Below are 27,002 nucleotides of genomic sequence, written 5' to 3'. Positions count from 1 at the left end.
ACGCAAAATAGGGAGATGGCAGATGAATTAAACAGGTATTTTGCATAGGTCATCACTATGGAGGATATGAGTAGCATCCCAGAAATAGTGGTTAATCAGGAACTGGAAGGGAGGGAGGAACTCAGGAAATTACAATCACCAGGGAGGAGGTGTATTGAGCAAATTGTTGGAGCTGTGGGCTGGCAATCCCTGGGCCTTAATAAGAAGTTGCTAGTGAGATAGTTGGTGCATTGATTGGAAAATAGCAAATATAACTCCTTTATTCAAAAAGAGAGTGACCAACAGAAAGCAGGAAACTACAGGCCGGTTAGCCTAACATCTGTCATTGGGAAAATGTTAGAAGCTATTATTAAAGGTGTTATAACAGGGCACTTAGAAAAGTTTAAGGCAATTAAGCAGAGACAACGTGGTTTTGTGAAAGGGAAATCACATTTAACCAATTTATTAGAGTCCTTTGAAGGAGTCACATGTGCTGTGGATAAAGGGGAATTGATGTATTGGATTTAGATTTCCAAAACGCATTTGATAACGTGCCACATCATTGGTTATAGCGGAAAATAAAAGCTCATGGCATAGGGGCTAACCTACAGTAAAAGATTGACTAGCCAACAGGAGACCGAGTTGGCAGAAGTGGATTTTTTTCTGCTTGGTAAGATGTGACTAGAAGTGTGCCACAGGGATCAATGCAGAGGGCCTCAACTTTTAAAAATTCATATAAATGACTTGGATGTAGGGACTAACGGTATGGTTGCTAAATTTGTGGATAAGTTTGGAAAGTAAATTGTGAGGAGGATGGAAGGAGGCTACAAAGGGACATAGATAGGTTAAGTAAGTGGGAAAAGATCTGACAAATGGAATATAATGTAGGAAAATGTGAAATTCTCCATTTGGGCAGAAAGAATAATAAGTTTATTATCTAAATATTGAGACTTCAAAATTCTGAGGTGCAGACTGATATGAATGTCCTAGTGCATGGATCACAAAAGGCTAGTATACAGGTACAGCACGTAATTAGGAAAGCTAATTGAATGTTATTGTGTTTGTGAGGGAAATTGATTACAAAAGTAGGGAGGTTATGCTTCATCTGTACAGGGCATTAGTGAGACCACATCTACAGTAATGTGTACAAAATTTAACTTCTTATTTAAGGAAGGATTTAAATGCATTAGAAGCAGTTTAGAGAAGGTTTGCCAGATGAATACCAGGAATGGGATGGGTCGTCTTATGATGAAAGGTTGGACAGGTTAGGCTTGTATCAACTGGAATTTAGAAAAGTAAGAGACAACATGATCAAAACATTTAAGATCTGGAGGGGTATTGAGAGGGTGGATGCGGAAAGGATGTTTCCTCTTGTGAGAGAATCTAGAACTAGGGGTCACTGTTTAAAAATGAGGGGGTCACAGAGATGAAGAATATTTTCACTCTCAGAGGATTGTGAGTCTATGAAACTCTCTTCCTCAAAAGACAGTGGAAGCATAGTCTTTGAATATATTTTAAGGCAGAGCTAGAGAGATCCTTGATTAACAAGGGGGTGGAAAGCAGAGCTGCCAATGTTTCCGAACAGAAATCAGTATTCCATGTGCCAAAAATCAGTATTTTGGCAGTAAAATCGGTATTTTAATTCCAAAGAAAAAATGCCCACCGATCTGAAGTACAAAGCGAAAACACGAACGGAAAATGCAAATCTAATGCTGTTACATAGATGTACATCATGAGTGGGTGTTTTCAAATTAAGTTTCAAACATTCAGTAATATGAAAAACTCTATAATACTGCACAGAGAACAATGCAGCAGGGTTTAAATGACCCATCTGTGTTTTTAAATTATTAAGGATGGAATCTGGATTCTCAGAGAGCAGAGTAGAAACGAAGATTTTAAAATTGCATCACATCACAGCTTACAATTTCCAATACTGTACAGGCCTTTGTTGATGTAGATGATCGCTCCTGGAGTCGACCCTCGACGAGATTTCTTTATCCCAATAGTAAAATGCAGGCTACTCAATGCCTCATGCGAGATCGTGTGAAGGTCAGGATCACCGGACACCCATGCGCTGTTAGCATGCTGGGTGGAGAGGAGGGGGCAGGACCTCTGCATGGGACCTGTTGCCAAGGACACCAATATATGGTCCTTGATTCCTTATGTGCAAGGCCACACGAAGGTCAGGAATATCTGACAAGCATGTGCTGCTCGTGTGTGGGTGAAGATAGGGGGCGGGACCTCTGCAAGGGGCCCTCTCGCCAAGGAAGCCATGATCTTATTGAATGGTGGAGCAGGCTTGAGGGGCCAAGTGGCCTGTTCCCACTCCTAATTCATGTGTTTGTATGGATCTGCCATGTTCTTGCCCAACCTCTTAAACTGTCATATCCCTTTCCAGTCTCCTTGTATCCGCCTCACCATTTAATTCCCCACTAGCCTTTTTTGTGTTAGCAAATTCAGATACGTTACACTAGTGCCCTCATCTGAGTGATTGATAAACTTTGCAAATAGCTGAACCCAAGCACTGAACTTTGCAGTACCTCACTAGTCACAACCTGCTAATCTGAAAACTTGCTGCCTACTATTTTCTGTCCATTAACTAAAACTTAATCCATGTTACTGGATTACCCCATATCCCATATCTTGTGTGGAATCTTATCAATTGCATTTTGAAAATCAAAATACACATTACTGGTTCCCCCTTATTATCCCCTCTACTAACAAATTCTCAAGAAACTCTTAACGTATTTGTCAAAGAGAATGGGTTGGATTCTCCACGCCCTGACGCCGAAATCGCGTTCGGCAACGGGGCAGAGTTTCCCGCATGAAATCGGGACCGGCGCCAGATCAGCGATTCTCCGCCCCCCGAAAAGCGGCATAGTACACCGATTATCCACCACCTGAGGCAATTACCTGAGGCGCACCCCACTATTCTCCGTCCCCGACTGGCTGAATTCCCGATGGCGTGGACCACTCACGGTCCCACCGTTCGGGATACTCACGAGGCAGCTGCGGACACACTCCGCGGCCCCCACAGCCAGCGGCGGTCCGATCGGAGGGCATGGAGTCCTCATTCGGGGCTGGGCTTTATTGTGGGGCGGTCCTGGTCGGGCGCACGGCCGATCGAGGGCAGTATTTCCGCGGTTTGAGTCTGCCATGGAGCATGGCGCAGCCGCTGGAGGCCACCACCGTGCGCATGCGCGGCCTCTGACCCAGAAGTGTGGGGGGGCCATAAGGGCAGCTGCTTGCTAGATCCCTGCAAGACTGTGAATCTGTGGCCTTTTGACGGCAGTTTTTCTGGCATAAAAGACCACAGTTTTCACGATGGCGTGGGGACATAGTCCCTGAAAATAAGAATCCAGCCCAATTTCTCTGATAATTCCATGGTGATTCGCTCAGTAAAAATTATTATATTCCAAATGCCCTGTTACCACACTGCAATATATTCTAGCATTTTCTTTACTTCAGATACAAGAATAACTGGGCAATAGTTCCCTGATTTTTCTCTCACTCCTTTCGCGTGACAATCGCCAGGCAGGAATGTTCCCTTCCAGTCAGGGAACACTTCAGCAGTCAAGGGCATTCAGCCTCTGATCTCCGGGTAAGCATTCTCCAAGGCGGCCTTCAGGACGCGCGACAACGCAGAATCGCCGAGCAGAAACTTATAGCCAAGTTCCGCACACGAGTACGGCCTCAACCGGGACCTTGGATTCATGTCGCATTACATGCACCCCCCACCATCTGGCCTGGGCTTGCGAAATCCTACCAACTGTCCTGGCTTGAGACAATTCACACCTCTTTAACCTGGGGTTACCCCTATCTCTGGATCTGTAAAGACTTAATTACCTGCAAATGCTCGCATTCAAAGCATTGTCTTGCATCTTTGACTTTGTCTATATATATTATATGTTTCTGGAACATATATATTCACCCGAGGAAGGAGCAGTGCTCCGAAAGCTAGTGTTTGAAACAAACCTGTTGGACTTTAACCTGGTGTTGTAAGACTTCTAACTGTGCTCACCCCAGTCCAACGCCAGCATCTCCACATCCTTTCTTTAATACCAAGTTACTTTTACTACTTCCAATTGTTGGGAACTATTATAAAATTTAGGGAATTGTGGAAGATCAAAACCAGTGCATCCACTACTTCTGCAGCTGCTTCTTTTAAAACCTGAGGATACAGGTAATCAGCTCCAAGGGAACTTCCTCATTAATTTCTTTTTTAAACTGATAATATCCCCAAGTTCCTTATTTACATTAGATTCTTGGTTCCCATCCATTTTTCAGATATATTTGATGTCTTCTACCTTGAAAGACCGGGATTTAAGAGCTGACCAGAGCGGGAATGATGGTCAGGGCAGGGGGGTTGAGAATCAGGAGAATAGGGCAGGGGGGTTGAGAATCAAGAGAATAGGGCAGGAGTACCTTCTTCCAAATTCTGGCATTGGGAAAACCGACCCCAATTTAATGGGGGGTGGGAAGAGTCCAATATGGGAATCCCAACAGCGGGGGGCTGAGATTAGACCCATCATAAGCCACTTGGTAGACAATTAACCCTGAGCCCACTGGAATTTAATGGTGGCTCAGAGATTTAATCAGACTCTCATGAAGTCCACCCATTAAAAACCCGGTTTCATTTAGAACATAGAGCATACAGTGCAGAAGGAGGCCATTCGGCCCATCGGGTCTGCAACGACCCACTTAAGCCCTCACTTCCACCCTATCCCCGTAACCCAATAACCCCTCCTAACTTTTTTGGTCACTAAGGGCAATTTATCATGGCCAATCCACCTAACCTGCACGTCTTTAGACTGTGGGAGGAAACCGGAGCACCTGGAGGAAAAAAACACAGACACGGGGAGAACGTGCAGACTCCACACAGGCAGTGACCCAAGCTAGGAATGGAACCTGGGACCCTGGCGCTGTGAAGCCACAGTGCTATCCACTTGTGTTACCGTTCTGCCCATGGTACCCGAGACTTTGTAGGAGGGATCCCTCATTGAAAGCCAGTCAGTGGCTGAAGAATGGATCTGGAAAGGGGAGCCACTAAAATCCAACCCCCCTTGCATCAGAAAGGGGGAAGTGACTGATTCTCTAGGATCAGTCAGCATCAGAGGCTGCCAACTGCACGATCTTCAGCAATGATGTCAATGGGAAAACTCACATTGATAGCAATTCATGGCGCTTTCTGACCCAGAGGATCACAGATCACAAGTTTATGCTTACTGCATTTAATCAACAGTTAGCAGCAGTAATTTTTTTTGCATACCTGTTTGCTAGCACTTTCTGACATTTTTAACTTCATGTTAAATTTACAGCTTCTTATGAGCATGTTGGTATCTTCCTCTTCTCTGTCCACATCCATTTTTGTATCAGTTCCTTCATCATCCACCTCCATACTATCATCAGCCTGAGCAATTGACAGTCGCTCCTTAATCTTGTCAAGGAAGAAACAGCTGCGATAAAGAAGATAAAAGAAATCAGGAAGAATTGTAATAAAAGTAACTGTGCCATTAGTTGTGGATTAAAAATAGAGCAAAGTCCTGCTTTTTGCAACAACCTCTTTCATGAATTTACTTATCTGTGAAAAAATCTTTTTTCACCAGTTCACCCATTTGCAGGCCCAAATGTTCACTTGTTCTCGGTTTTAAAAATAAAAAATAGAAGCCATCTTTAAAATAACAAACAAAGAACAAAGAAATGTACAGCACAGGAACAGGCCCTTCGGCCCTCCAAGCCCGTGCCGACCATGCTGCCCGACTAAACTACAATCTTCTACACTTCCTGGGTCCGTATCCTTCTACTCCTATCCTATTCATATATTTGTCAAGATGCCCCTTAAATGTCCCTATCGTCCCTGCTTCCACTACCTCCTCCAGTAGCGAGTTCCAGGCACCCACTACCCTCTGCGTAAAAAACTTGCCTCGTACATCTACTCTAAACCTTGCCCCTCTCACCTTAAACCTATGCCCCCTAGTAATTGACCCCTCTACCCTGGGGAAAAGCCTCTGACTATCCACTCTGTCTATGCCCCTCATAATTTTGTATACCTCTATCAGGTCTCCCCTCAACCTCCTTCGTTCCAGTGAGAACAAACCGAGTTTATTCAACCGCTCCTCATAGCTAATGCCCTCCATACCAGGCAACATTCTGGTAAATCTCTTCTGCACCCTCTCTAAAGCCTCCACATCCTTCTGGTAGTGTGGCGACCAGAATTGAACACTATACTCCAAGTGTGGCCTAACTAAGGTTCTATACAGCTGCAACATGACTTGCCAATTCTTATACTCAATGCCCCGGCCAATGAAGGCAAGCATGCCGTATGCCTTCTTGACTACCTTCTCCACCTGTGTTGCCCCTTTCAATGACCTGTGGACCTGTACTCCTAGATCTCTTTGACTTTCAATACTCTTGAGGGTTCTACCATTCACTGTATGTTCCCTACCTGCATTAGACCTTCCAAAATGCATTACCTCACATTTGTCCGGATTAAACTCCATCTGCCATCTCTCCACCCAAGTCTCCAGACAATCTAAATCCTGCTGTATCCTCTGACAGTCCTCATCGCTATCCGCAATTCCACCAACCTTTGTGTCGTCTGCAAACTTACTAATCAGACCAGTTACATTTTCCTCCAAATCATTTATATTTTAACGAGAAAAACAAACACCTAATTAAGTTTAAAAAATGATTTTTCCTGCAGTAGGAATTGCGCACTGCTGTGCATCGCCTGACGTAGTTTGCACGTGAATCCTCCTTATTGCTGCGATTTAATTCCTGATCAGTCCACCTCCACTCTCCAGTAAAGTGCATCAAGTATGACATTTAGATTTTTCTTGTTTTCTGGTATAATTAAACAATTTCTCCAGTAAATTTCTCTTTAAATTTATTAAAACATAGCTTCTTCTATTGCCTTTGATTTAAAAAAAAATCTATGTAAAAGCTTAGAATCATAGAATTTACATAGAATGACTGGAACCTACCTAATTGACTTGCATTATAAAGTATGTTCGTCGCTTGCGAGGCTTCGCGGGAACAGAACCCCCCTGAACAGTGAGATTTTATAAACGGAAGTCAGGAGTGATGATACCAGACATATTGGGTTCAGTAACCCCAATCAGGTCAGTGTGGGGTGGGACACAGTAACACAGGTGAGGTTTCATTGGGGTGAGGTTGTTGAGGGCAGATAGACCTGGTCAGGCAGACTGCAACTTGGCTTTGTTCAGAGGGGCAAAGTAAATCAGAATCTAGCGGCATATAATTAATCAAAATTATAACAGATTTAGAAGAATGTGAAACATATTTTTTTTTTTTTTTAAAGAGCTTAAAACGTCTGGTTGGTCCACGAAGTAAAGAAAAGGACCAAATAGCAATGATGCAAGCTTAAAACAGACACACAATTTATAATTAAGCAGATAAACCGATTAACCCTAGCCAAACTATATTAAATGAAACAAAGGATTTTTGTTAGCAATTTTCATATACAGGAAAGGTAGTCAGTGATTATATTACTGGACTGGTAATTAGAGGACTTGAATAAAGTTCCAGAGATACTGGTGCAAATTCCACCACAGAAGCTGGGGAACTTAAATTCAATTAATTGAGTAAATAGATAGAACATAGTGCAGAAGGAGGCCATTCGGCCCATCGAGTCTGCACCGACCCACATAAGCCCTCACTTCCACCCTATCCCCTAACCCAATAACCCCTCCTAACCTTTTTGGACACGAAGGGAAATTTAGCATGGCCAATCCACCTAACCTGCACGTCTTTGGATTGTGGGAGTGCAGACTCCGCACAGACAGTGACCCAGCAGGGAATTGAACCTGGGACCCTAGCACTGTGAAGCCACAGTGCTAACCACTATGCTACCGTGCTGCCCTTAAATCCGGGATAAAAAGTTTGTCTCAGTGATGGTGACCATGAAACCACAGGTTTGTCATAAAAACCTATTTGGTTTACTAATGTCCTTTAAGGAAGGAAGTCTGCCATTCTTACCCGGTTTGGACCACAGCAATGTGGTCAAATCTTAACTGCCCTCTGAGATGATCTTGGAAACCATTTAGTTTTATCAAACAGTCAGTAAGAAGCCAAATATGAATAAAATTAGATTGACCACCATTATAGACCCAAGCACCAGAAATGACAAAGTCATACCAGGACCCAGACCCTGCAAATTCTTCCGAACATTTCTGCCAAAATCTGACCCACAGGCCAGTCAAGCAACAGCCTAACAGTCAGACTCGCATCCAAATGTACCACTCTCCTGCATTACCATTCCTGGATATGTCCCACTATCATGGAGGAATCAGGGTTGGATGTACGGTGGTATACAGCAGGGTGGGGAGTGGCTCTGGGAGTCCTCAATGTTGTCTCTGGACTCCCAAGAGGTCAGGGTCACTGTACAATAAACAGAATCACAGTATAGATATAGATAAGGAATATCATTCATGCATCCCTTCAGAATTTCAAAATCTTCTTGCTAAGCTATTTAGAAGGCCATCATACAAAATTATTTATCCATTTCAAATAATTTGGGATTTCAATTCATTTCTTTGCTGCAAATATGGACAAAATTATTCCAGTATCATACCGGTTTGTGATTATGTCATCCCATACACTCATAGGATCCAGCTTTGATTCCGGGTACCGACCTGTCCAAGTTCTTATGAGTTTTCGGAGTGGTACATCAGAGGTTAAATTAACTGCAAAACAGGAGGACTAATTCACAAATCTAGACAGGGTTGTGAAAGTCTTACGTACAAATCAAATTAACATGATGTATAATAACAACGCTGATTACACAAATATAGGTTCGGTCTATAAATGTTACTTCCTGTGAACATTTGTAACTGGATTTTGTATGCAAACATTTTGTAATCAGAAGTCTATATGCAAACATTTAGCATCAATTGTGATTTGTTATCGAACCACTTAATTCAAAATGCTTTTGAAAAAAAATTCTCACTAACATGAAAAACCAAAAAAGCACGCTCACTATGGAAAATAAGACATCAGATGAAAAGATGGTTTTACTATGTCCATACACATTTACAACAGTTACTACCTTTCACATCCAGTCCTTTGCTTTTCTATGAGCCGAAGCACATAAGGGTGCAACTGCTAGAGAAAGTTGGAGCAAAGAGGTTTTGTACAAGAGGCTGGAGTTTTACACACAAAGGGGCTGAGGTGGGGGGAATGCAGTTCTACACAAGTTCATCTTGGTGCAATTATTGAATATGTACAGGAGTTTTAGATAAGCTAAAGTTTACAAAAAGTGATGATGGCCAGAAGAGCATTGCAATAGTCAAGATGGAGGTTACAGGTGCTTGAATGAGGTGGGGTGGATGCAGGCGGTGTTGAGGCAATCCTTATGGTGGCAATGGTACGGGTTTGAAAGTTCAAGTTTAGCTGGAAGAACGTTGAGCTAATTCAAAACTGAATGTTGGACAGTACAGGCAATGGAGGGTCAACAGAAGTGGCAGATGGGTAGAGCTGGCTGTCAGCAGCATACATGTGAAAGCTGACCCATGTGATATATTACTTTTATCAGTTCCTCTTTTTGTGAACTGTTTATCAGTCAAGTTTTTAAAAAAATGTTTTTAATTCAGATTTTAACATTTTAACAACTAAACATATAAAAGATAACATTTACAAAATAAAACCAACCCAAAACAAAACAAAACCCCAGCCACCCCCTCCCACCACCACACCCCCCAAAACCAAGCCCCCCCACCCCCCAACAGCAGTTGGCAGCACCAGCTCCCCAAAATGCAATACAAACAAATCTCATCCTTTGTGGAACCCCTCACTCACGCCCCTCCTCCAAATGCAAGAATTCCATTAGATACCCCAGCCACACTGAGGCACGGGGCTGAGAAGCTGAAATCGGCCCCAACAGGACCTGCCTGTGAGCAATCAACGAGGCGAAGGCCAAAACATCTGCCCGTCTGCAACCCCGGCAAGTCTGACACCCCAAATATTGGCCCACAAGGGGCTAGGCTCTAAGTCCATGTGCAAGATTGTCAACATGATGCTGAAGAATGGCCCTCAAAACTTCTCCAACTTTGGGCAGGAGAACATATCTACGTGATTGACTTGGCCCCTCCCACACTGCTCACACATGTCCTCTACCCCTCAAACAACTGACTCATCCTCGACTTCTGTGCACTATCTTTAGCTGCATCAACCCCAGCCTCATACACAAGGTTGAGGCATTCACCGCCGCAGCACCTCCCACCACAGTCCCTCTTCCAGCGCCATCCCCAGCTTCTCTTCCCACTTGGCCTTAACCCTCCAGAGACACCTCCTTTAGAATCCTCCCATAAATGACCGAGACTACCCTCCTCCCCTTCCAACTCAATCACCGACAACACCCCCTCCAGCAACAAGGGTGATGCCACCAGAAAGGATGGACAGATCTTTTTCACAAAATCCCGGACCTGCATGTACCTGACATCCTCCCCTCGTGGCACCCCCAACTTCTCCAGACTCACAAACTGTCCTTCCAGGATTAGATCCTTTATTCCCACCACCACTCGCTCCTCCCAGCCCCGAAACCTCACATCCACCCTCCCAGGCTTAAACCATGGTTCCCTCGAATCGGCATCAACTTCGACCCCGCCCCCAACTTAAAATGCTGCCGAAACTGTCTCCATATTTTCAGCATGCTCACTACCACCGGACTCCCCGAATACCCCCCCAGGGCAAATGCACCATTGCCAACGCCCGCATCCCCCACCCCTTACAAAAATCTGCCTCCATCTTCAAAGCCCCACATCGCCAACTCCAGCCCTACACCTTCTCAACATTTGCCGCAAAGTAATAGTGTAACAAGTTCAAAGGGGTCAAGCCTCTGGGGCACCGTCCTAATCCTCGCTACCGAACCTGCCCACACAAACGGCAAAATCAGTCTCCCACCCCCGGAAAAAACATTTTCGGCAATAAGACCAGCTGGCACTGGAACAAGAATAAAAACCGTAGCAAAATGTTCATCTTAACCGCTTGCACCTAGTCCGTCAACGATAAGGGAAGGCTATCCCACCTCAGCAAATCCACCTTAACAATGCCCACCAAACTCGTAAGGTTCAATTTATGGAGCCGAGCCAGTCCCGAGCCACCTGCACTCTCAGGTACCTAAAGTGGGCTGTTGCCACCCAAAATGGGAACTCCTCCCCCGCCCCAACTCCTGCCCCCAGAGAAGATACCACAAAACACTCACTTGTTCCCAAATTTAACTTGTAGCCCAAGAAAGCCCCAAACCTCCTAAGCAGACCCATTACACCCCCCCCCCCCGATGAGCCCGGATTGAAGATATACAAGAGCACATCATCAGCATACAGGGCACTGTATGCTCCACCCTTCCCCCATTCTTATCCTCCTCCATGTATCTGACCACCTCAGCGCAATGGGCAAGGGCTCTATTGCCAGTATGAACATAAGGGGGAACATGGGGCACCCCTGCCTTGTTCCCCTGTGCAGAGGAATTGTTTATCAGTAATGTTTACTGATTCTTGGATGAAAATTTCTTAATTGGTTCGCCACTTATTACAATAAAGTCATATTTTTGACTTGTGACAGGTGAAAGTTTCATGCAGTTCTTCTAATTACGCAGATAATATCAATAGACTTTTCTCATAGCAAAGATAAACAAAGCAAAAGGCCCTGAGACGGACTATCCACAGTAACATCTCAAGAGCAAACAGAAATAAATCTAAGGTTATCTGATCCAGATTGAAATACGGTGCCTGGCATTACTTATCCTGTAACAAGTCATAGATATTTGTGATATCTTGCTCACAAGTCCTTGGTTTTTGACTTAAAAGGGGCAAGGACTCCACAAAACTATTTATTTTTGTTTCAGACATGGAGGAGACCCACAAGGTCATTGCTAAGTATTGTGATGATGCATTTCAATATGATTCAAACTATTTTATGTATTTAGCAAACACACCCATTTAAAATAAAAGTTTACGAACATAGGAACACGAGTAAGCCATTCAGCCCGTAAAGCCTGCCCTGCTATTAAATAGGATCATGGCTGATCGAACATTTCAATGCCTTTTACATCCACTATCCCCATAACTCTTTTCATTATTGTTAATCAGAAATCTATCAATCTCAACTTTAAACAGAAACAATGACTGAGCTTCCACAGCCCTTTGCGGTAGAGAATTCCAAAGATTCACAACACTGTGTAAAGAAATTTCTCCCCACCTTGGTCCTTAGTGGCATCCCCCTTATTTTGAAATTGTGCCCATTGGTTCTAGACTCCTCAACCAAGGGAAATATCTTACCTGCATCTACCCTATCTATTCCTTTAAGTATTTTGTAGATTTTAATGAGATCACCTCTCATTCATCAAAACTCTAGAGAATACAGACCCAGTTTCCCCAATCTCTCTCAATAAGACAGTCCAGCCATCCTGGGAACAAGTCTGGTGAACCTTTGTTGCACTGCCTCTGTGGCAATGTTATCCTTTCTGAGGTAAGGGGACCAAAACTGCACACAGGGTCAAACCAAGCTTCGACACAATTAAGCAAGATCTCGCTACTCCTGTTCTCAAATCCTCTTGCAACAAAGGCTACTTATTCCATTAGTCTTATGGACAAGGACACCCAGGTCCCGTTGTACATCAAAAGAGAAAATGCTGGAAAATTTCAACAGGTCTGGCAGCATCTGTCAGGAAAGAAAAGAACTGACGTTTCGAGTCCAGACAACCCTTTGTCAAAGCTGTACATTTGTCCTTTTGTACATCTGACTTTCTAATTTCTTACCATTTAGGAAACACTCTGCACATCGGTTCCTTCTACCAAAGTAAATTGCCTCATATTTTTGAACATTATATTTCATCTGCCATGTCTCATGAAGTCTGCCCAAATCCTTCTGTAACCACTTCTTCACAACACATATTCCCACCTAGCATTGTATCATCCCTGAACTTGGAAATATTACATTTGGTCCCCACGTCCAAATCATTGATATATGTTGTGAACAACTGGGGCCTCAAGAACTGATCCTTGTGATACCACACTAGCTACATCCTGCTAAATTATGCATTTGGTGTTTTTTCGGACTACTATTTGTATTATAAAAGCATGTAAACTGATTGCATCTGGTCACTGGCAAGTTTTACTCTGGAACATGAACAAGACGTTGTCTGATACACCAGCCTCCAGTTACCAATTCAGTAAAACACAGAATCTTACATCCTTTTGTGATGAAAGAGAGAAAATCCTGGATCTCTGTTAGAGTTTGGAGAGATTGCAACTTGGTAAGTCGACTCCTATGTAGCAGTGTGTCAATGCTGGAATAATTCTAAGAAAAAGAAAGAATATGATTTGATAAATGCATGTCATTTGTTATCGAGCACAAGCATTCTTTTCTTAGAACCTTACTGCTTATTCCCTGCTTTCTCTCTCCCTCCTGTCCAGAAAAGCAGTATTACATTTTCTAACTTCCAATCTGCTTGGAATTCCATTTTAGAATCTAGAGAATTTTGGAAAACCAACTAGTGCATCCACTATCTTTGTCGTTATCTCTTTTTTTGAACACTAGAATGTTCCTGGAATTTGTTTTTTTTAGTCCCTTAAGTTTCACTCATACTTCATTTTTCTGCTGATAAGTTCCTCTTTCTTGTTAGTCCCTTAGTTAAACTCTGGTGTGTATGTTGTGTCTTCCACTGTGAAGAGAGACACAAAATATTCCTTCAATGTCTCTGCCATTTCCTCAGCCCCCATGACAATTCCTCCAGTCTCTACTTCTAAAGGAACCAACATTTACTTTAGACACTCTATTTTGTATACTTATAAAAGCTATTACAGTAGGTTTTAGTATTCCTGGCTAGTTCCGTGAGGACTTTGCACGTTCTCCCCGTGTCTGCTTGGGTTTCACCCCCACAGCTCAATTATGTGCAGAGTAGGTGGATTGGCCATGTGAAATTGCCCCTTAATTGGAAATTTAAAGAATATATATATTCCTGGCTAGTTTACTCTCGCACTTCATATTTTCCCTTTTAATTAGCTCTTATGGAGGCCCTTTGGTTACTAAAACATTCACAATCTTTAAAATATAAGTAGCCTCGTCTTTTAATCTGATAGTATTTTTAACTTCCCTAGTATGCCACTGGTGAAGCTTGCCGGGTTATTGTTTTTTTAAGAAAAGGTGCATATTGTTCTTGAAAACTTTGAATGCTTTTATTCAATGCTTCACTTTGTTTATTTACCACCACACCTTTTAGACCATTCACCCAGTGAATCTTAGTCAGCTCTCCCCTCATATGTAATTGGCCTTAAGTTTCTTGTTTTGCACACCAGAATGTTGCTCTTTTTTTAAATAATCTTTATTGTCACAAGTAGGCTTACATTAACACTGCAATGAAGTTACTGTGAAAATCCCCTAGTCGCCACATTCCGCCGCCTGTTCGGGTACACAGAGGGAGAATTCAGAATGTCCAAATGACCCAACAGCACATCTTTCGGGATTTGTGGGAGGAAACCGGAGCACCCGGAGGAAACCCACGCAGACACTGGGAGAACGTGCAGACTCCACACAAACAGTGACCCAAGCCGGGAATCAAACCTGGGACCCTGGAGCTGTGAAGCAACAGTGCTACTCACTGTGCTGCCCTCTCTAACCCAATATGGAATTCAGTTGTATTATGATCACTTTCCTCCAGAGGAGCTTTTACTTTGAGATTACTAATCAACCTGACCGCATTGCACAATACTAGGTCGAAAATAGCTTTGTTCCTAGTTGGTTCCTCAACATATTGCTCAAGGAAGTTGCCATAAATGCATTCTACAAATTTATCTTCTGCCTTTGTGCATTTGAAAAGATGCCACATCAAAAGGTTATTGCGTTAACTGAAAGCACATGGTGCAGGGGTTAACATATTGGCCTCAAATAGGCCACAAATTATTAAAGGAGCTGTTATCTGGGTCACGGCCAACTAGGGTATTCTCCAGATAGTGCCAGGTGCCATGGGTCGGGTGACTCATGTGGGGTTTTGCGCCGGGCGCGAAGCCCAATTTGGGCCCGTCTATCGATGAACCTGGTGCAACGTGATCGGCACAAAGATAGGCAGGAAAGGAATGCGAAGTGGACGTAATGAGGTTACAAAGAACATAGATATGTTAAGTGAGTGGGAAAAGGTCTGGCAAATGGAATATAATGTGAGCCAATGTCAAATTGTCCGTTTTGGCAGGAACAATAAAAAGCTTATTATCTAAATGGCGAGAAATTAGGGAGGCACGATAGCACAGTGGTTAGCACAGTTGCTTCACAGCTCCAGGGTCCCTGGTTCGATTCCCGCTTGGGTCACTGTCTGTGTGGAGTTTGCTTTCTCCCAGTATCTGCGTGGGTTTCCTCCGGGTGCTCCGGTTTCTTCCCACAATCAAAAGATGTGCGGCTTAGGTGGATTGGCCAAGCTAAATTGCCCCTTCGTGTCCAAAAGGTTAGGTAGGGTCACAGGGATGGGGTGGAGGTGTAAGCTTAGGTAGGGTGTTCTTTCCAAGGGCCAGTGCAGACTCGATGGGCTGAATGGCCTCCTTCTGCCTTGTAAATTCCATGATAATACTTTATATCTATGATGAAATTGCAGAGGTCTGGGGTGCAGAGGAATCTGGGTGTTCTGGTGCATTCCAAAGTGAATCACAAAAGGTTAGTTTACAGGTATAGGAAATAATTACAAATGCTAACAGAATGTTATCATTTATTGTGAGAATTGATTACAAAAATAGGGAGGTTATGCTTCACCAGTGTTTTCTGACAGCTGAAACATGGAAGGTACAGTATTTCTGATCTCCACCCATATTGATTCTACTTCCAGATCTTCTGAGACAAGATCCCTTCTTACTATTGTCCTCATTATCAGGGCTCTTCCTTCTCCTTTCCATTCTGCCCATTTTTCCAAAATGTTGCATACCTTGGAATATTTCCTATCCCTGGTCACCTTGTAACCACGTGTCTGCAATGGCGAACAGATAAACCTTTTGGCTCTGTGCCCCGAGTTCATTGATCTTGTTACGAATGCTTCATGCATTCAGTTAAAATCAATTATTATTGTATTGTAGGGGGTCAATTAGGCAGATCTGGGTGGGGCAGGCTACAGCAATTACACTATGTACTTTGTTTACTGTACAGTCCTTTGGTTTCATTCTGTAATTCTACTGTTTACAATGCCAAAAATACCTCATTAAAATTGTTTATTAAAAAATAAATCAATTATTATTCCTTTAATACTATTTCTTTGCAAGAGCCTTATTCACTGATGCAGGAAGACCATTAAACTCCGTCCCTTTTGTGTTCCATCATTACCTCAATATTTTTCTTTCGATTTCGAAATCTCCACTTTTTTAACCCTGCATTTACCCCCACCTCCAAGGATGATTCACTGGGACAACAATCTCAGTCTGGTTTAAGTGGAGCCCATCCTATTGGAAGAGTTCCTTTTTTTCCCAGGACTGGTGCCAGAACTCCATTAGTCAAACCCCTACTTCCCACACAGCTCTTTGCGCATTTCATTCTCTGACCTACTTGAAGCCATGCAATTGGCGCATATCTCAGGTAATATCTTCTTAAGGTTTCTGCATTTTAATTTGGACCATAACTCATAGAAATCATAGAATGTATGGTGCAGAAGAAGGCCATTCGGCCCATCGAGTCTACACCGGCCCCTGAAAGAGCACCTCCACCCTATCCCCATAACCCAGCAACCCTACCTAACATTTGAACACTACGGGGCAATGTAACGTGTCCAATCCACCTAACCCATACATCTTTGGACTGTGGGGGAAACCGGGGCACCCGGAGGAAACCCATGCCTCAAACTCTCTCAGCAGAACATCATTCTTAGCTCTTCCTATGCTGTTGGTTCCTACATAGATCCTTCTGCTCTGACTACAAGTTTGCCTGCAGCCACAAGGAGCTGTCTTTAACCCTGGCACGAGGCAGGCAGGAAATCCTGTAGCATTCTTGTCTGAGTGAGAAGGTTGTGGGTTGAAGTCCCACTTGAGGGGACTCAAATACATAAATCAAAGCTGGCATTGCAATGCAGTACTGAAGGAGGGCTATATTGTTGGAGGTGCCATCTTTCAGATGAATGTAAAAGATCCAATTGCACTATTTTGAAGAACAGGGGAAACATCCCGAATGCCCTGACCAATATTTGTTCCTTAATCAACATCACAACAGCACAAGAACAGATAATTGCATCATTATAATACAAATAGTGGGAGCTTGCAGTCTTGAAATTAGCTGCTACATGTCTTGCATTACAACAGTGACTGCACTTCAAAAGTGCTTCATTGGCTGCAATGTACTTTGAGACCTCCAGTGATCCGAAAAAGCACCATATAAATGCACCATATAAATATAAACACACTCAACAAATCCAAAGAACACAAGGCAAATCTGAATAAGTCACTCTTGACATTGACTCATTTAAAGTTGCTTCACTTTAATGCTGTTTCACTTCAATGTTGCTAATGGTATCAGTACATCTGTTTAACGTTGCCAGTTTCACTTTGTCATTTGGCACAGATGTATTATATTTCGCTAGTTATTACAGCTAGGAATGCACAGTATTGCATATGTGTGCTACATCATTTCAATTCATACATTGCTTTTTTTTTTCCCCCAGGTGAGAAAACCTTTTACACCTTTAATTGATTCCAATGGGAACCCATGATTCACAAAATTGTTTCACTGTGATTTTCAGGAATATAACCACAGCTTTAAATGAGGACTTACTGTAATTTGATCACTATTTATGACTACTTTTTAAAACTCCAACCACACAAAGCATGTAAAGTCTGTAATAAATTAAAAAGCGCCTTACCAGATAGACCTTTAACATCTGACCATATGCCAGGTACTAACCTGCATAAAAATTTGGATACCATTATTGACATAGTATTTGGCACGGTCAAAGTCATCCTGCAGTATGTACAGGAGGCTCAGTTCCTGACTGTAGCGGCTTTCAATAACAGTTTTCCGTTGGTCCATCTTCATTGCATTGTCAATGAATGTCAGCAAAGACTGGTCAACTTCACCCAACTGCAATAATTTCATTTTACTACGCATCATGTGAGGCAAATAAGTCTCCTAAAAAAACAAATTCAAGAATAAAACTTATTTTCAAGAACCCTTTAAACATCTACACAAACACATTAAAATAAAAACATTTCTGTTCATCTCCATATCTTTTTCCTTTGGCTACACGAGAACATCCATCTGAGGTGGAGAAAACAGGCAGCTCATGATTACAATGGTCAGTCCTCTGCAATGCTGTGCAATTTAGCAGCCTATTCAACAACAATTCAGGCTTTCAGGGGGAAAAGTACATGGACGTGTTTGGGAAAAAAATTATCCTTTTAAAATTTGTATTTTTATCTCCAAAGATCTCTACCTGAGCTAACTGGAAGCCGAATGAGTGGCACTCAACCCTGACGTGTTATGCACCCAGAAACATTGAGTGGTGCTTCAAACCTTTGATATGAAATTGAACTTTCATTAGTCTTGCACACTGCAATTAGATGAAAAAGGCACACTATGTATTTTTACATAGAACATACAGTGCAGAAGGAGGCCATTCGGCCCATCGAGTCTGCACCGACCCACATTAATCCCTCACTTCCACCTTATCCCCGCAACCCAATAACCCCTCCCAACCCTTATGGACACTACGGGTAATTTAGCATGGCCAATCCACCTAACCTGCACGTCTTTGGACTGTGGGAGGAAACCGGAGCACCCGGAGGAAACCCACGCGGACACGGGGAGAACGTGCAAACTCCGCACAGACAGTGACCCAGCGGGGAATTGAACCTGGGACCCTGGCGCTGTGAAGCCACAGTGCTATCCACTTGTGCTACCGTGCTGCCCTTTTCTTTATCTTTTCTTGGAGGATCATCCTCCGAGGCCCATGGAGTCCTTTTGACCTGATCCGACCTGACCTCCATGACCTGGAAACGGATTGGGGCCAAACCAGAACTGAAGCCCTGACCTCGATTTGGAGCCGACCCGGACCTCGGAGCTCCCAACCCGGCCTAACAACTGACGCCAGCCCCCGGATCTCCCAGCCCAGTCCCCGGAGCTCCCGACCCGACCCCCGATGTCGAGACCAGGCCCAACATGACCCCAAGAGGCCCGCCTAGCGACCTGACCAACCGGGAGATGGAAGAAAGAAAAATCCACATGGAGGCCCGATCGGGCCTACTTCAATACCCAACCCCAGGAGCGCCCAAGGAGGGAACAGACCACGGGACCCAGCCCAACCTGCCTCAGGAAGCCCCTGCCCACGACCCAGGACCCCCGAAATGGTGGAGACCCCGCACGAGGATCCGAACGCGCTGCAAGGTATAGCCATGCCCGCAGAACGCCGGAACCCATCCAGATCGCAAATATGCCCGCCCAGCAACCACTACCTCAACCAGCGACCGGGACCTTGCCAGACGCGACCCTGGAAACATAACCAGCGCCCTGGTCCCCGCCAGCACACTGGACCCCGCCAGACGCAACCACCTACCTTCCACAAGGTCAGACTTCTCCCATCGGATCCCAGGACCATCCAGTCGCAGCCGCCGACCGAGGAAGCGAGGGAAACACGGCAGTCTGCAGGTTAGACTGAAGCAACCCCTCTCCCCAGCACACTCCTGGCAAACGTCCAAACGATATAAAACAAGCTGGATGAACTTAATGCTAGACTTACCTCTCAGAGGGAAGTAAGAGACCGCTGCATGTTCTGTTTCACAGAGACATGGCTCACCCTCGCCTCACCGGACTGTGCCATACAACCTGAAGGCTTCTCAATTCACCAGGCGGACCGCACCGCGTCATCAGGCAAAGCAAAGGGTGGAGGGGTTTGCCTCCTCATCAACTCCTCCTGGTGCTTGAATGTGGCAACCCTGGCGTCCTACTGTTCCCCGGACCTGGAATACCTGACCGTGAAGTGCCCCCCCCATACTATCTTCCACGTGAGCTCACTTCAACCATTATCACAGCGGTCTACATCCCACCTCAGGCAGAAATTAGGAAGGCGCTGGACCAACTGTACACAGTTATAAACAACTATGAAACAGAACTCCCGGAGGCCTTGTTCATCGTGGCCGGAGACTTCAACAAGGCCAACCTCAAGATGGTACTGCTAAATTTCCACGAGCACATCTCCTGTCCCACCAGGGGCGACAACACTCTTGACCACTGCTACTCAAAAATCAAGGGCGCCTACCGTTCCATCCCCCGATCGCACTTTGGGAAATCAGACCATAAGACAGTGCTCCTTCTCCTGGCATACAAGCAGATACGCAAGCGGGAGAATCCAGCTAAGATTCTCATGCAGTGCTGGTCCGTGGAAACAGAAGAGCTCTTACGTGACTGCTTAGAGACAGTGGACTAGTCCATATTTAAGAACTCAGCGACCAACTTAAATGAGTATGCCACCACCGTCACAGACTTCATCAGCAAATGTGTGGACGACCGCGTGCCAAAGAAAGCAGTACATATGTTCCCCAACCGGAAACCGTGGCTCAGTCGCAGGATTGACTCCCTACTGAAAGACAGGTCTGAAGTGTTCAAGTCAGATGACCCTGACCTATACAAGAAATCCAGGTACGACCTCCGCAAAGCCATCCGAGATGCCAAGAGAGAATGTCAAACCAAGCTAGTCAGACAGACTCTCGGCAGTTGTGGCAAGGACTAAACAACATAACGGGCTACAAAGCAAAGCCGAGCAGTATCTCCGGCAGCAGTGCACCCCTCCCCGATGAACTATGCTCGGTTCAAGCAGGAAACCAACAATCCGCTGTCGAGTGCCCCAGCAGCCCATAACTCACCGATACCCACCATCACAGCTTCCAAAGTCAGATCAGCCTTCTTGAAAGTGAACCTTCGGAAGGTGACGGGCCCGGACGGGATCCCTGGTCGTGCACTCAGAGCCTGCGCGGACCAGCTGGCAGAGGTGTTCGTGGACATCTTTAACCTGTCCCTACTCCATTCCGAGGTCCCCACCTGCTTCAAGAAGGCCACCATCATACCGGTGCCAAAGAAGAACCAGGCAACATGCCTCAAGAACAACCGTCCGGTGGCCCTGACGTCAGTCGTAATGAAGTGCTTCGAGAGGTTGGACATGAAGCGCATCACCTCCATACTCCCAGAACGTCTTGATCCACTGCAATTCGCATACCGTCGCAACCGGTCCACAGCAGACACCATTTCCCTGGCCCTACACTCATCCCCAGAGCATCTCAACAACAAGGACTCCTACATCAGATTCCTATTTATTGACTACAGCTCTGCCTTAAACACCATATCCCAGACAAGCTCATATCAAAGCTCCAAAACCTACGACTTGGCTCCTCACTCTGCAACTGGATCCTCGACTTTCTGACCCACAGACCACAATCAGTGAGAATGAACAACAACACCTCCCCCACAATAGTCCTCAATACCGGGGCCCCGCAAGGCTGCATACTTAGCCCCCTACTCTATTCCCTGTAGACACACGACTGCGTGGTAAAATTTGGTTCCAACTCCATCTACAAGTGTGATGATACGACCATAGTGGGCCGGATCCCGAATAATGACGAGTCAGAATACAGGAGATAAAGAGCCTAGAGGAGTGGTGTAGCGACAACAATCTCTCCCTCAATGCCAGCAAAACTAAAGAGTTGGTCATTGACTTCAGGAAGCAAAGTACTGTACACACCCCTGTCAGCATCAACAGGGCCGTGGTGGAGATGGTTAGCAGTTTCAAATTCCTAGTCCACGGATTTGTGGTCCACCCACGTCAATGCTACCACCAAGAAAGCACAACAGCGCCTATACTTCCTCAGGAAATTCGGCATGTCCACATTAACTCTTACCAACTTTTACAGATGCACCATAGAAAGCATCCTATCTGGCGGCATCACAGCCTGGTATGGCAACTGCTCGGCCAAGGACCGCAAGAAACTTCAGAGAGTCGTGAACACAGCCCAGTCCATAACACAAACCTGCCTCCCATCCATGACTCCATCTACACCTCCCGCTGCCTGGGGAAAGCGGGCAGCATAATCAAAGACCCCTCCCACCCAGCTTACTCACTCATCCAACTTCTTCCATCAGGCAGGAGATTCAGAAGTCTGAAAAAACACACGAACAGACTCAAAAACAGCTTCTTCCCCGCTGTACCAGACTCCTAAATGACCCTCTAATGGACACTACACCCCGTATGCTTCATCCGATGCCGGTGCTTATGTAGTTATATTGTGTACCTTGTGTTGCCCTACTATGTATTTTCTTTTATTCCCTTTTTTCCCCCTGTACTTAATGATCTGTTGAGCTGCTCGCAGAAAAATACTGTACCTCGGTACACGTGACACGAAACAAATCCAATCCAATCCAAGTAGTGGAAAAAGCATTAGAACTAACAGATACAGATAATATTCCAGACACCACCATCACTATTCCAGGGTATGTCCAGGGGTGGCAGCACAGTGGTATACAGGAGGGAGGAAATTGCCCTGTGAGCCCTCAACATCGACTCTGGACCCCATGAAGTCTCATGGCTTCAGGTTAAACATGGGCAAGGAAACGGTCTGCTAAATATCACGCACCATCACCCCATAGCTGTCAACTCAATACTCCTCCATGTTGAATATCACGTAGAGGAAGCACAGAGGATGGCAAGGGCACAGAATGTACTGTGGGTGGGACTTCAATATCCATCACTAAGAGTGGCTCGGTGGTACCACCACAGACCGAGCTGACCGGGTCCTGAAGAACAAAGCTGCTCGTCTGGGAATGCGGCAAGTGGTGAGGGAACCAACAGAAGGACCTCATCCTCACCAACCGTCCTGCCGCAGATGCATGTACCCATGACAGTATCGATAGGAGTGACCACCATACAGTCCTTGACTAAATCCAATCTTCTCATTGAGGATACTCTCCAACACGTTATGTGGCACTATCGCCATGCAAAATGGGTAGACTTCAAACTGATCTAGCAACTCAAGACTGAGAATCAAAGAGGCACCCAGGGCCATCAGCAGCAGCAGAATTGTGCTCTGCCACAATCTGTAACCCCATGGTCCAGCATATCCCCCACTCTCCCATTACCACCAAGCCAGGGGATCAACCCTGGTTTAATGAAGAGAGCATGCATACCTAAAACCTGGTGAAGCAACAACACAGCACTAGCATGCCAAACAGCAGTGGCATCAAGTAATAGACAGGGCTAAGTGATTCCACAACCAAATACTGTCTTTAGCAGAGCAGGTCAAAGGAATCTTGCAGCGAGTAATCCATCTCCTGATTTCCCCAAATCCTGTCCACCATCTACAAGACCCAAGTCATGTGTGTAATGGAAAACTCCCCACTTACCAGGATGAGTGCAGCTCCAACAACACTTAAGAAGCTCGACACCATCCAGGACAAAACAACCCACTTGATTGTTACCCCTTCCACAAACATTCAGACCCTTCCCTTCGACAAACAGTGACAGCCATGGATTATAGAATGATGTTAGAATGCCTAAGCACAAGTGTGTCCACCAAAACACATCATGGGTCTCAATATTTTCCTGGAGCATAAAAGTGATAAAACATTATGAAGTAATTAAATTGTTTTATTTATCCAAATACTCTAACTGCAAGATACACTGCAGGAACTTACCCAAGTTCAATAGACAGCACCTTCAAAACCCACAACCACTATCACCTAGAATGACATGGGCAGCAAATACCTCGGAACACCGCCACCTGGAAATTCCCCTCCAAGTCACTCATCATCCTGTCTTGGAAATACATCACCGTTCTTTCACCGTCGCTGGGTCAAAATCCTGAACTTTCCTTCCTAACAGCACAGTGGGTGTACCTACACCTCATGGATTTCAGTGGTTCAGAATACAGCTCACCACCTTGTGAAGAGCAGCTAGGGATGGGCAATAAATACTGGCCTAGCCAGCGACAATCGCATCTCACAAATGAATTTTTAAAATGTGTTGAGCCAACACAAGCAACTCACCAGATGTTGGGCGGGATTCTCACGCAATTGGCGGGGCGGCCCCTACCGGCACGAACCTCTCCGGCGTCGGGCCGCCCAGAAATTGCGGAATCCTCCGCACTTCCGGGGGCTAGGCCGTCGCCGGAGGGGTTGGCGCCGCACCAACCGGCGCCAAAGGGCCGCTGCGAGTTGGTGCACGCGCAGAACTGCCGCAGTGTCCTGGCGCATGCGCAGGGGGTTTCCGCGCCGGCCATGGCGGAGCCTTACAGAGGCCGGCGCAGAGGGAAAGAGTGCCCCCATGACTCAGGCCCGCCCGCAGATCGGTGGGCCCCGATCGCAGGCCAGGCCACCGTGGGGGCCCCCAGGGGCCCGATCTCTTCCCCCCCCCCCCCACCACCCCAAGGACCCCACTAGCCACCCTCCAAGCCAGGTACCGCCAGGTTGGAACATGTCTATTTCACGCCCGCAGGACTGGCTGAAAACGGGTGGCCGCTTGGCCCATCGGGGCCCGGAGAATTGCCGGGGGTCCGCTGCCAACGGCCCCCAACCGGCGCGGCGTGATCCCCGCCCCCAGAGAATTCGGCAGCTGGCGGCGGTGCGGGATTCATGCCCCTCCCTCGGCGATTGTACGGCCCGGCGGGGGGGGGGGGGTCGGAGAATCCCGCCCAGAGTATTTGGATAAATAAAACAATTTAATTACTTCATAATATTTTAGCACTGTTTTATGCTTCAGTTAATAATTATACTCATGCTGGTTTGTGGTGCACACACTTGTGCTTAGGAATTCTATAATCTTGAAATTTCTGAAATCCTTAAATGACTTGATCCCAAACATTCCAGAGTGGAGAGTTTAGTGTATTAAAGAACTGACAAATCATGTCAGCACCATCTAGTGGTTCAAAATGTAAACCACAACTTGGGTGTATAATGTCAGCAAATGTCTCTGGGTAATTTTGACAGCAAACATCAGCCTCTTTCCCTGGCCCCTGTGCACAAAAGACAAGCAGCCTGGCACCAAGCTCTAAAATTAAATGTGCAACTACTCTGGAGCTAATTACATTGTCTGCTTCCCTTTGTGTATTCTATTTACTGCTGAAGGTGCCAATTAATTACAGATAAAAAGTTTGACTAATTTCTGCATGCGTTAATCATAATAGTTAATTGGGGGCTAATTGAATCAATACCCTTTTGATTTATAGAAAGGGATAGGTGCATAGGGACCAGCCCGAGGCTGCTCACCTCATTCAGCTTCAGCATGAGGGCGAGTGTGGTGTTCTGCTTTGAAACCAGTTTGTCGATTTGGAATAATGCTGATTGCACGCGCTCTTTTACCCAGTTTACTTATCTTGGATAAATGCCTCAGCAATCGACCTTCTAGTTGTTAACATAGTTTATTGTGATGGTATAGATCATACTTTAAAAATCAATTTAAAGAATATAATTCATGTTTCAAATGCACGTTACAACAGTAAAATGTACATGAATTATCATGCGTTTACAGCTCTAAGATCTTGACACGAGTAAAACATTTAGCACGAGCTGAAGACATAGAACATAGAACGATACAGCGCAGTACAGGCCCTTCGGCCCACGATGTTGCACCGAAACAAAAGCCATCTAACCTACACTATGCCATTATCATCCATATGTTTATCCAATAAACTTTTAAATGCCCTCATGCTGTGGCAAAGAGTTGGTTCACTCTTTTTCTATATATTTTTTAAATGTTTCCAATTAAGGGAGAATTTGACATAGCCAATCCACCTACCCTGCACATCTTTGGATTGTGGGGGTGAAACCCATGCAGACATGGGGAGAGATGTGCAAACTCAACACGGATAGTTACCTGGGGCTGGGATCGAACCGGGTCCGTGGCGCCATGAGGCAGCAGTGCGCCGCCCCGTCTTTTTCTATATTAACAAATATTTTGCTTTCCGGTTTTTGGACTTTGTGCTCAGTAACATCGTAATCAACTCCAAAGCAACAGAAGACTGTGAATGTTGTCATTAGTGTACATTACCTCTAACTAAAGCTTCTGGAGACAAAGTTCTTCTATTAAGAAACTTCCATTGATTTCACTCAATCTTTTGGTACATGATAAACACATGAGGTCTATGGTGTTGAAACAAAGTACATGCCCAAAACCTGAGGGGCTTTTGTTCACCTGATAGAAAGGGTCAGTCCATATCTCCTCTATGTTTGCAGGTGTTTTGTCACCGATGTTGACAGTAGAACAGTATTCCAGTGACTTCCATTCAGTCAAGTGACTGTAACACTCCAAAGCTGCAATTTCCCAAAAGTCTTTCTCTGCATCTGTAGGATCTCCATCTCCCCACTCTTCGGAATTCAGGGCCTGCCAAATCAAATCCATATTAACTCTAGAAGAGCAGTTTAAAAAATATTACCATATAATTTGTGGAATGCTCCCGTTTCTACTTATTGATACCCTACATATATACACACACACACAACCAAGAAAAGGTTTCCAATAAAAAAATGGCTAAATGACAAGAACCTTTCACTATAAAAGGCTCTGCCAGGGAAAACAAAAGTATTCATTCGGACACACTATAACCAATGACCTACATCAGTTTTACTTGGATTATTACTGGTATCATTCCAAGAATATTGACGATAAAAGCAATCCATGAATTTGTCCCCATATTTTCCTTTTACATACACCAAAACCTCCAGTGCGTATGATCAGCAGTAATGTTCTAGGAACACTCACTGCCAATTTCCTGTCCAAGTCAAACACACCCTGACTTGGGTTTTATCATTCATCATCGCTCACTGTGTAATTAGAACTCTGATTAATGCCACTGTGGAAGCATCATCAGTACAACGTTAAGATAAACTCACCAGCACATCTGGAGGTGCGCAATAGATGTGGCCTTGCCAATGAAGTCCATATCAAGCAAACAAAAAAAGGCTATGCTTACAATCCACTATTCTGCTTCTTTAATACAAATAAAATATGTGCAATTGTTTCCATTGAATTGAGCAGGTTGTGTGCATTGTACAATCACAGAATCTTTACA

At 44.9% G+C, this 27,002-nt stretch overlaps 1 protein-coding gene across 5 annotated transcripts in view; it reads right to left on the bottom strand.

Annotated features, from left to right (window-relative positions):
• The window catches only part of prkdc (protein kinase, DNA-activated, catalytic subunit), a 344,146-nt gene that overhangs the window by 106,924 nt on the left and 210,220 nt on the right, over window positions 1–27,002 (bottom strand). For all 5 annotated transcript variants that reach the window (XM_072467802.1, XM_072467803.1, XM_072467800.1 and 2 more), the window contains 5 exons: window positions 26,126–26,314; window positions 17,860–18,084; window positions 13,188–13,296; window positions 8,573–8,684; window positions 5,249–5,435 (listed from right to left, as the gene is read on the bottom strand). In XM_072467802.1, coding sequence (XP_072323903.1) covers window positions 5,249–5,435; window positions 8,573–8,684; window positions 13,188–13,296; window positions 17,860–18,084; window positions 26,126–26,314 — 822 coding nt within the window. The remainder of the gene's footprint in view (window positions 1–5,248; window positions 5,436–8,572; window positions 8,685–13,187; window positions 13,297–17,859; window positions 18,085–26,125; window positions 26,315–27,002) is intronic.

This window comes from Scyliorhinus torazame, chromosome 11, assembly GCF_047496885.1.
Source record: "Scyliorhinus torazame isolate Kashiwa2021f chromosome 11, sScyTor2.1, whole genome shotgun sequence".
Lineage (NCBI taxonomy): Eukaryota > Metazoa > Chordata > Chondrichthyes > Carcharhiniformes > Scyliorhinidae > Scyliorhinus > Scyliorhinus torazame.
This window is presented reverse-complemented; position numbering and strand designations above follow the sequence as displayed.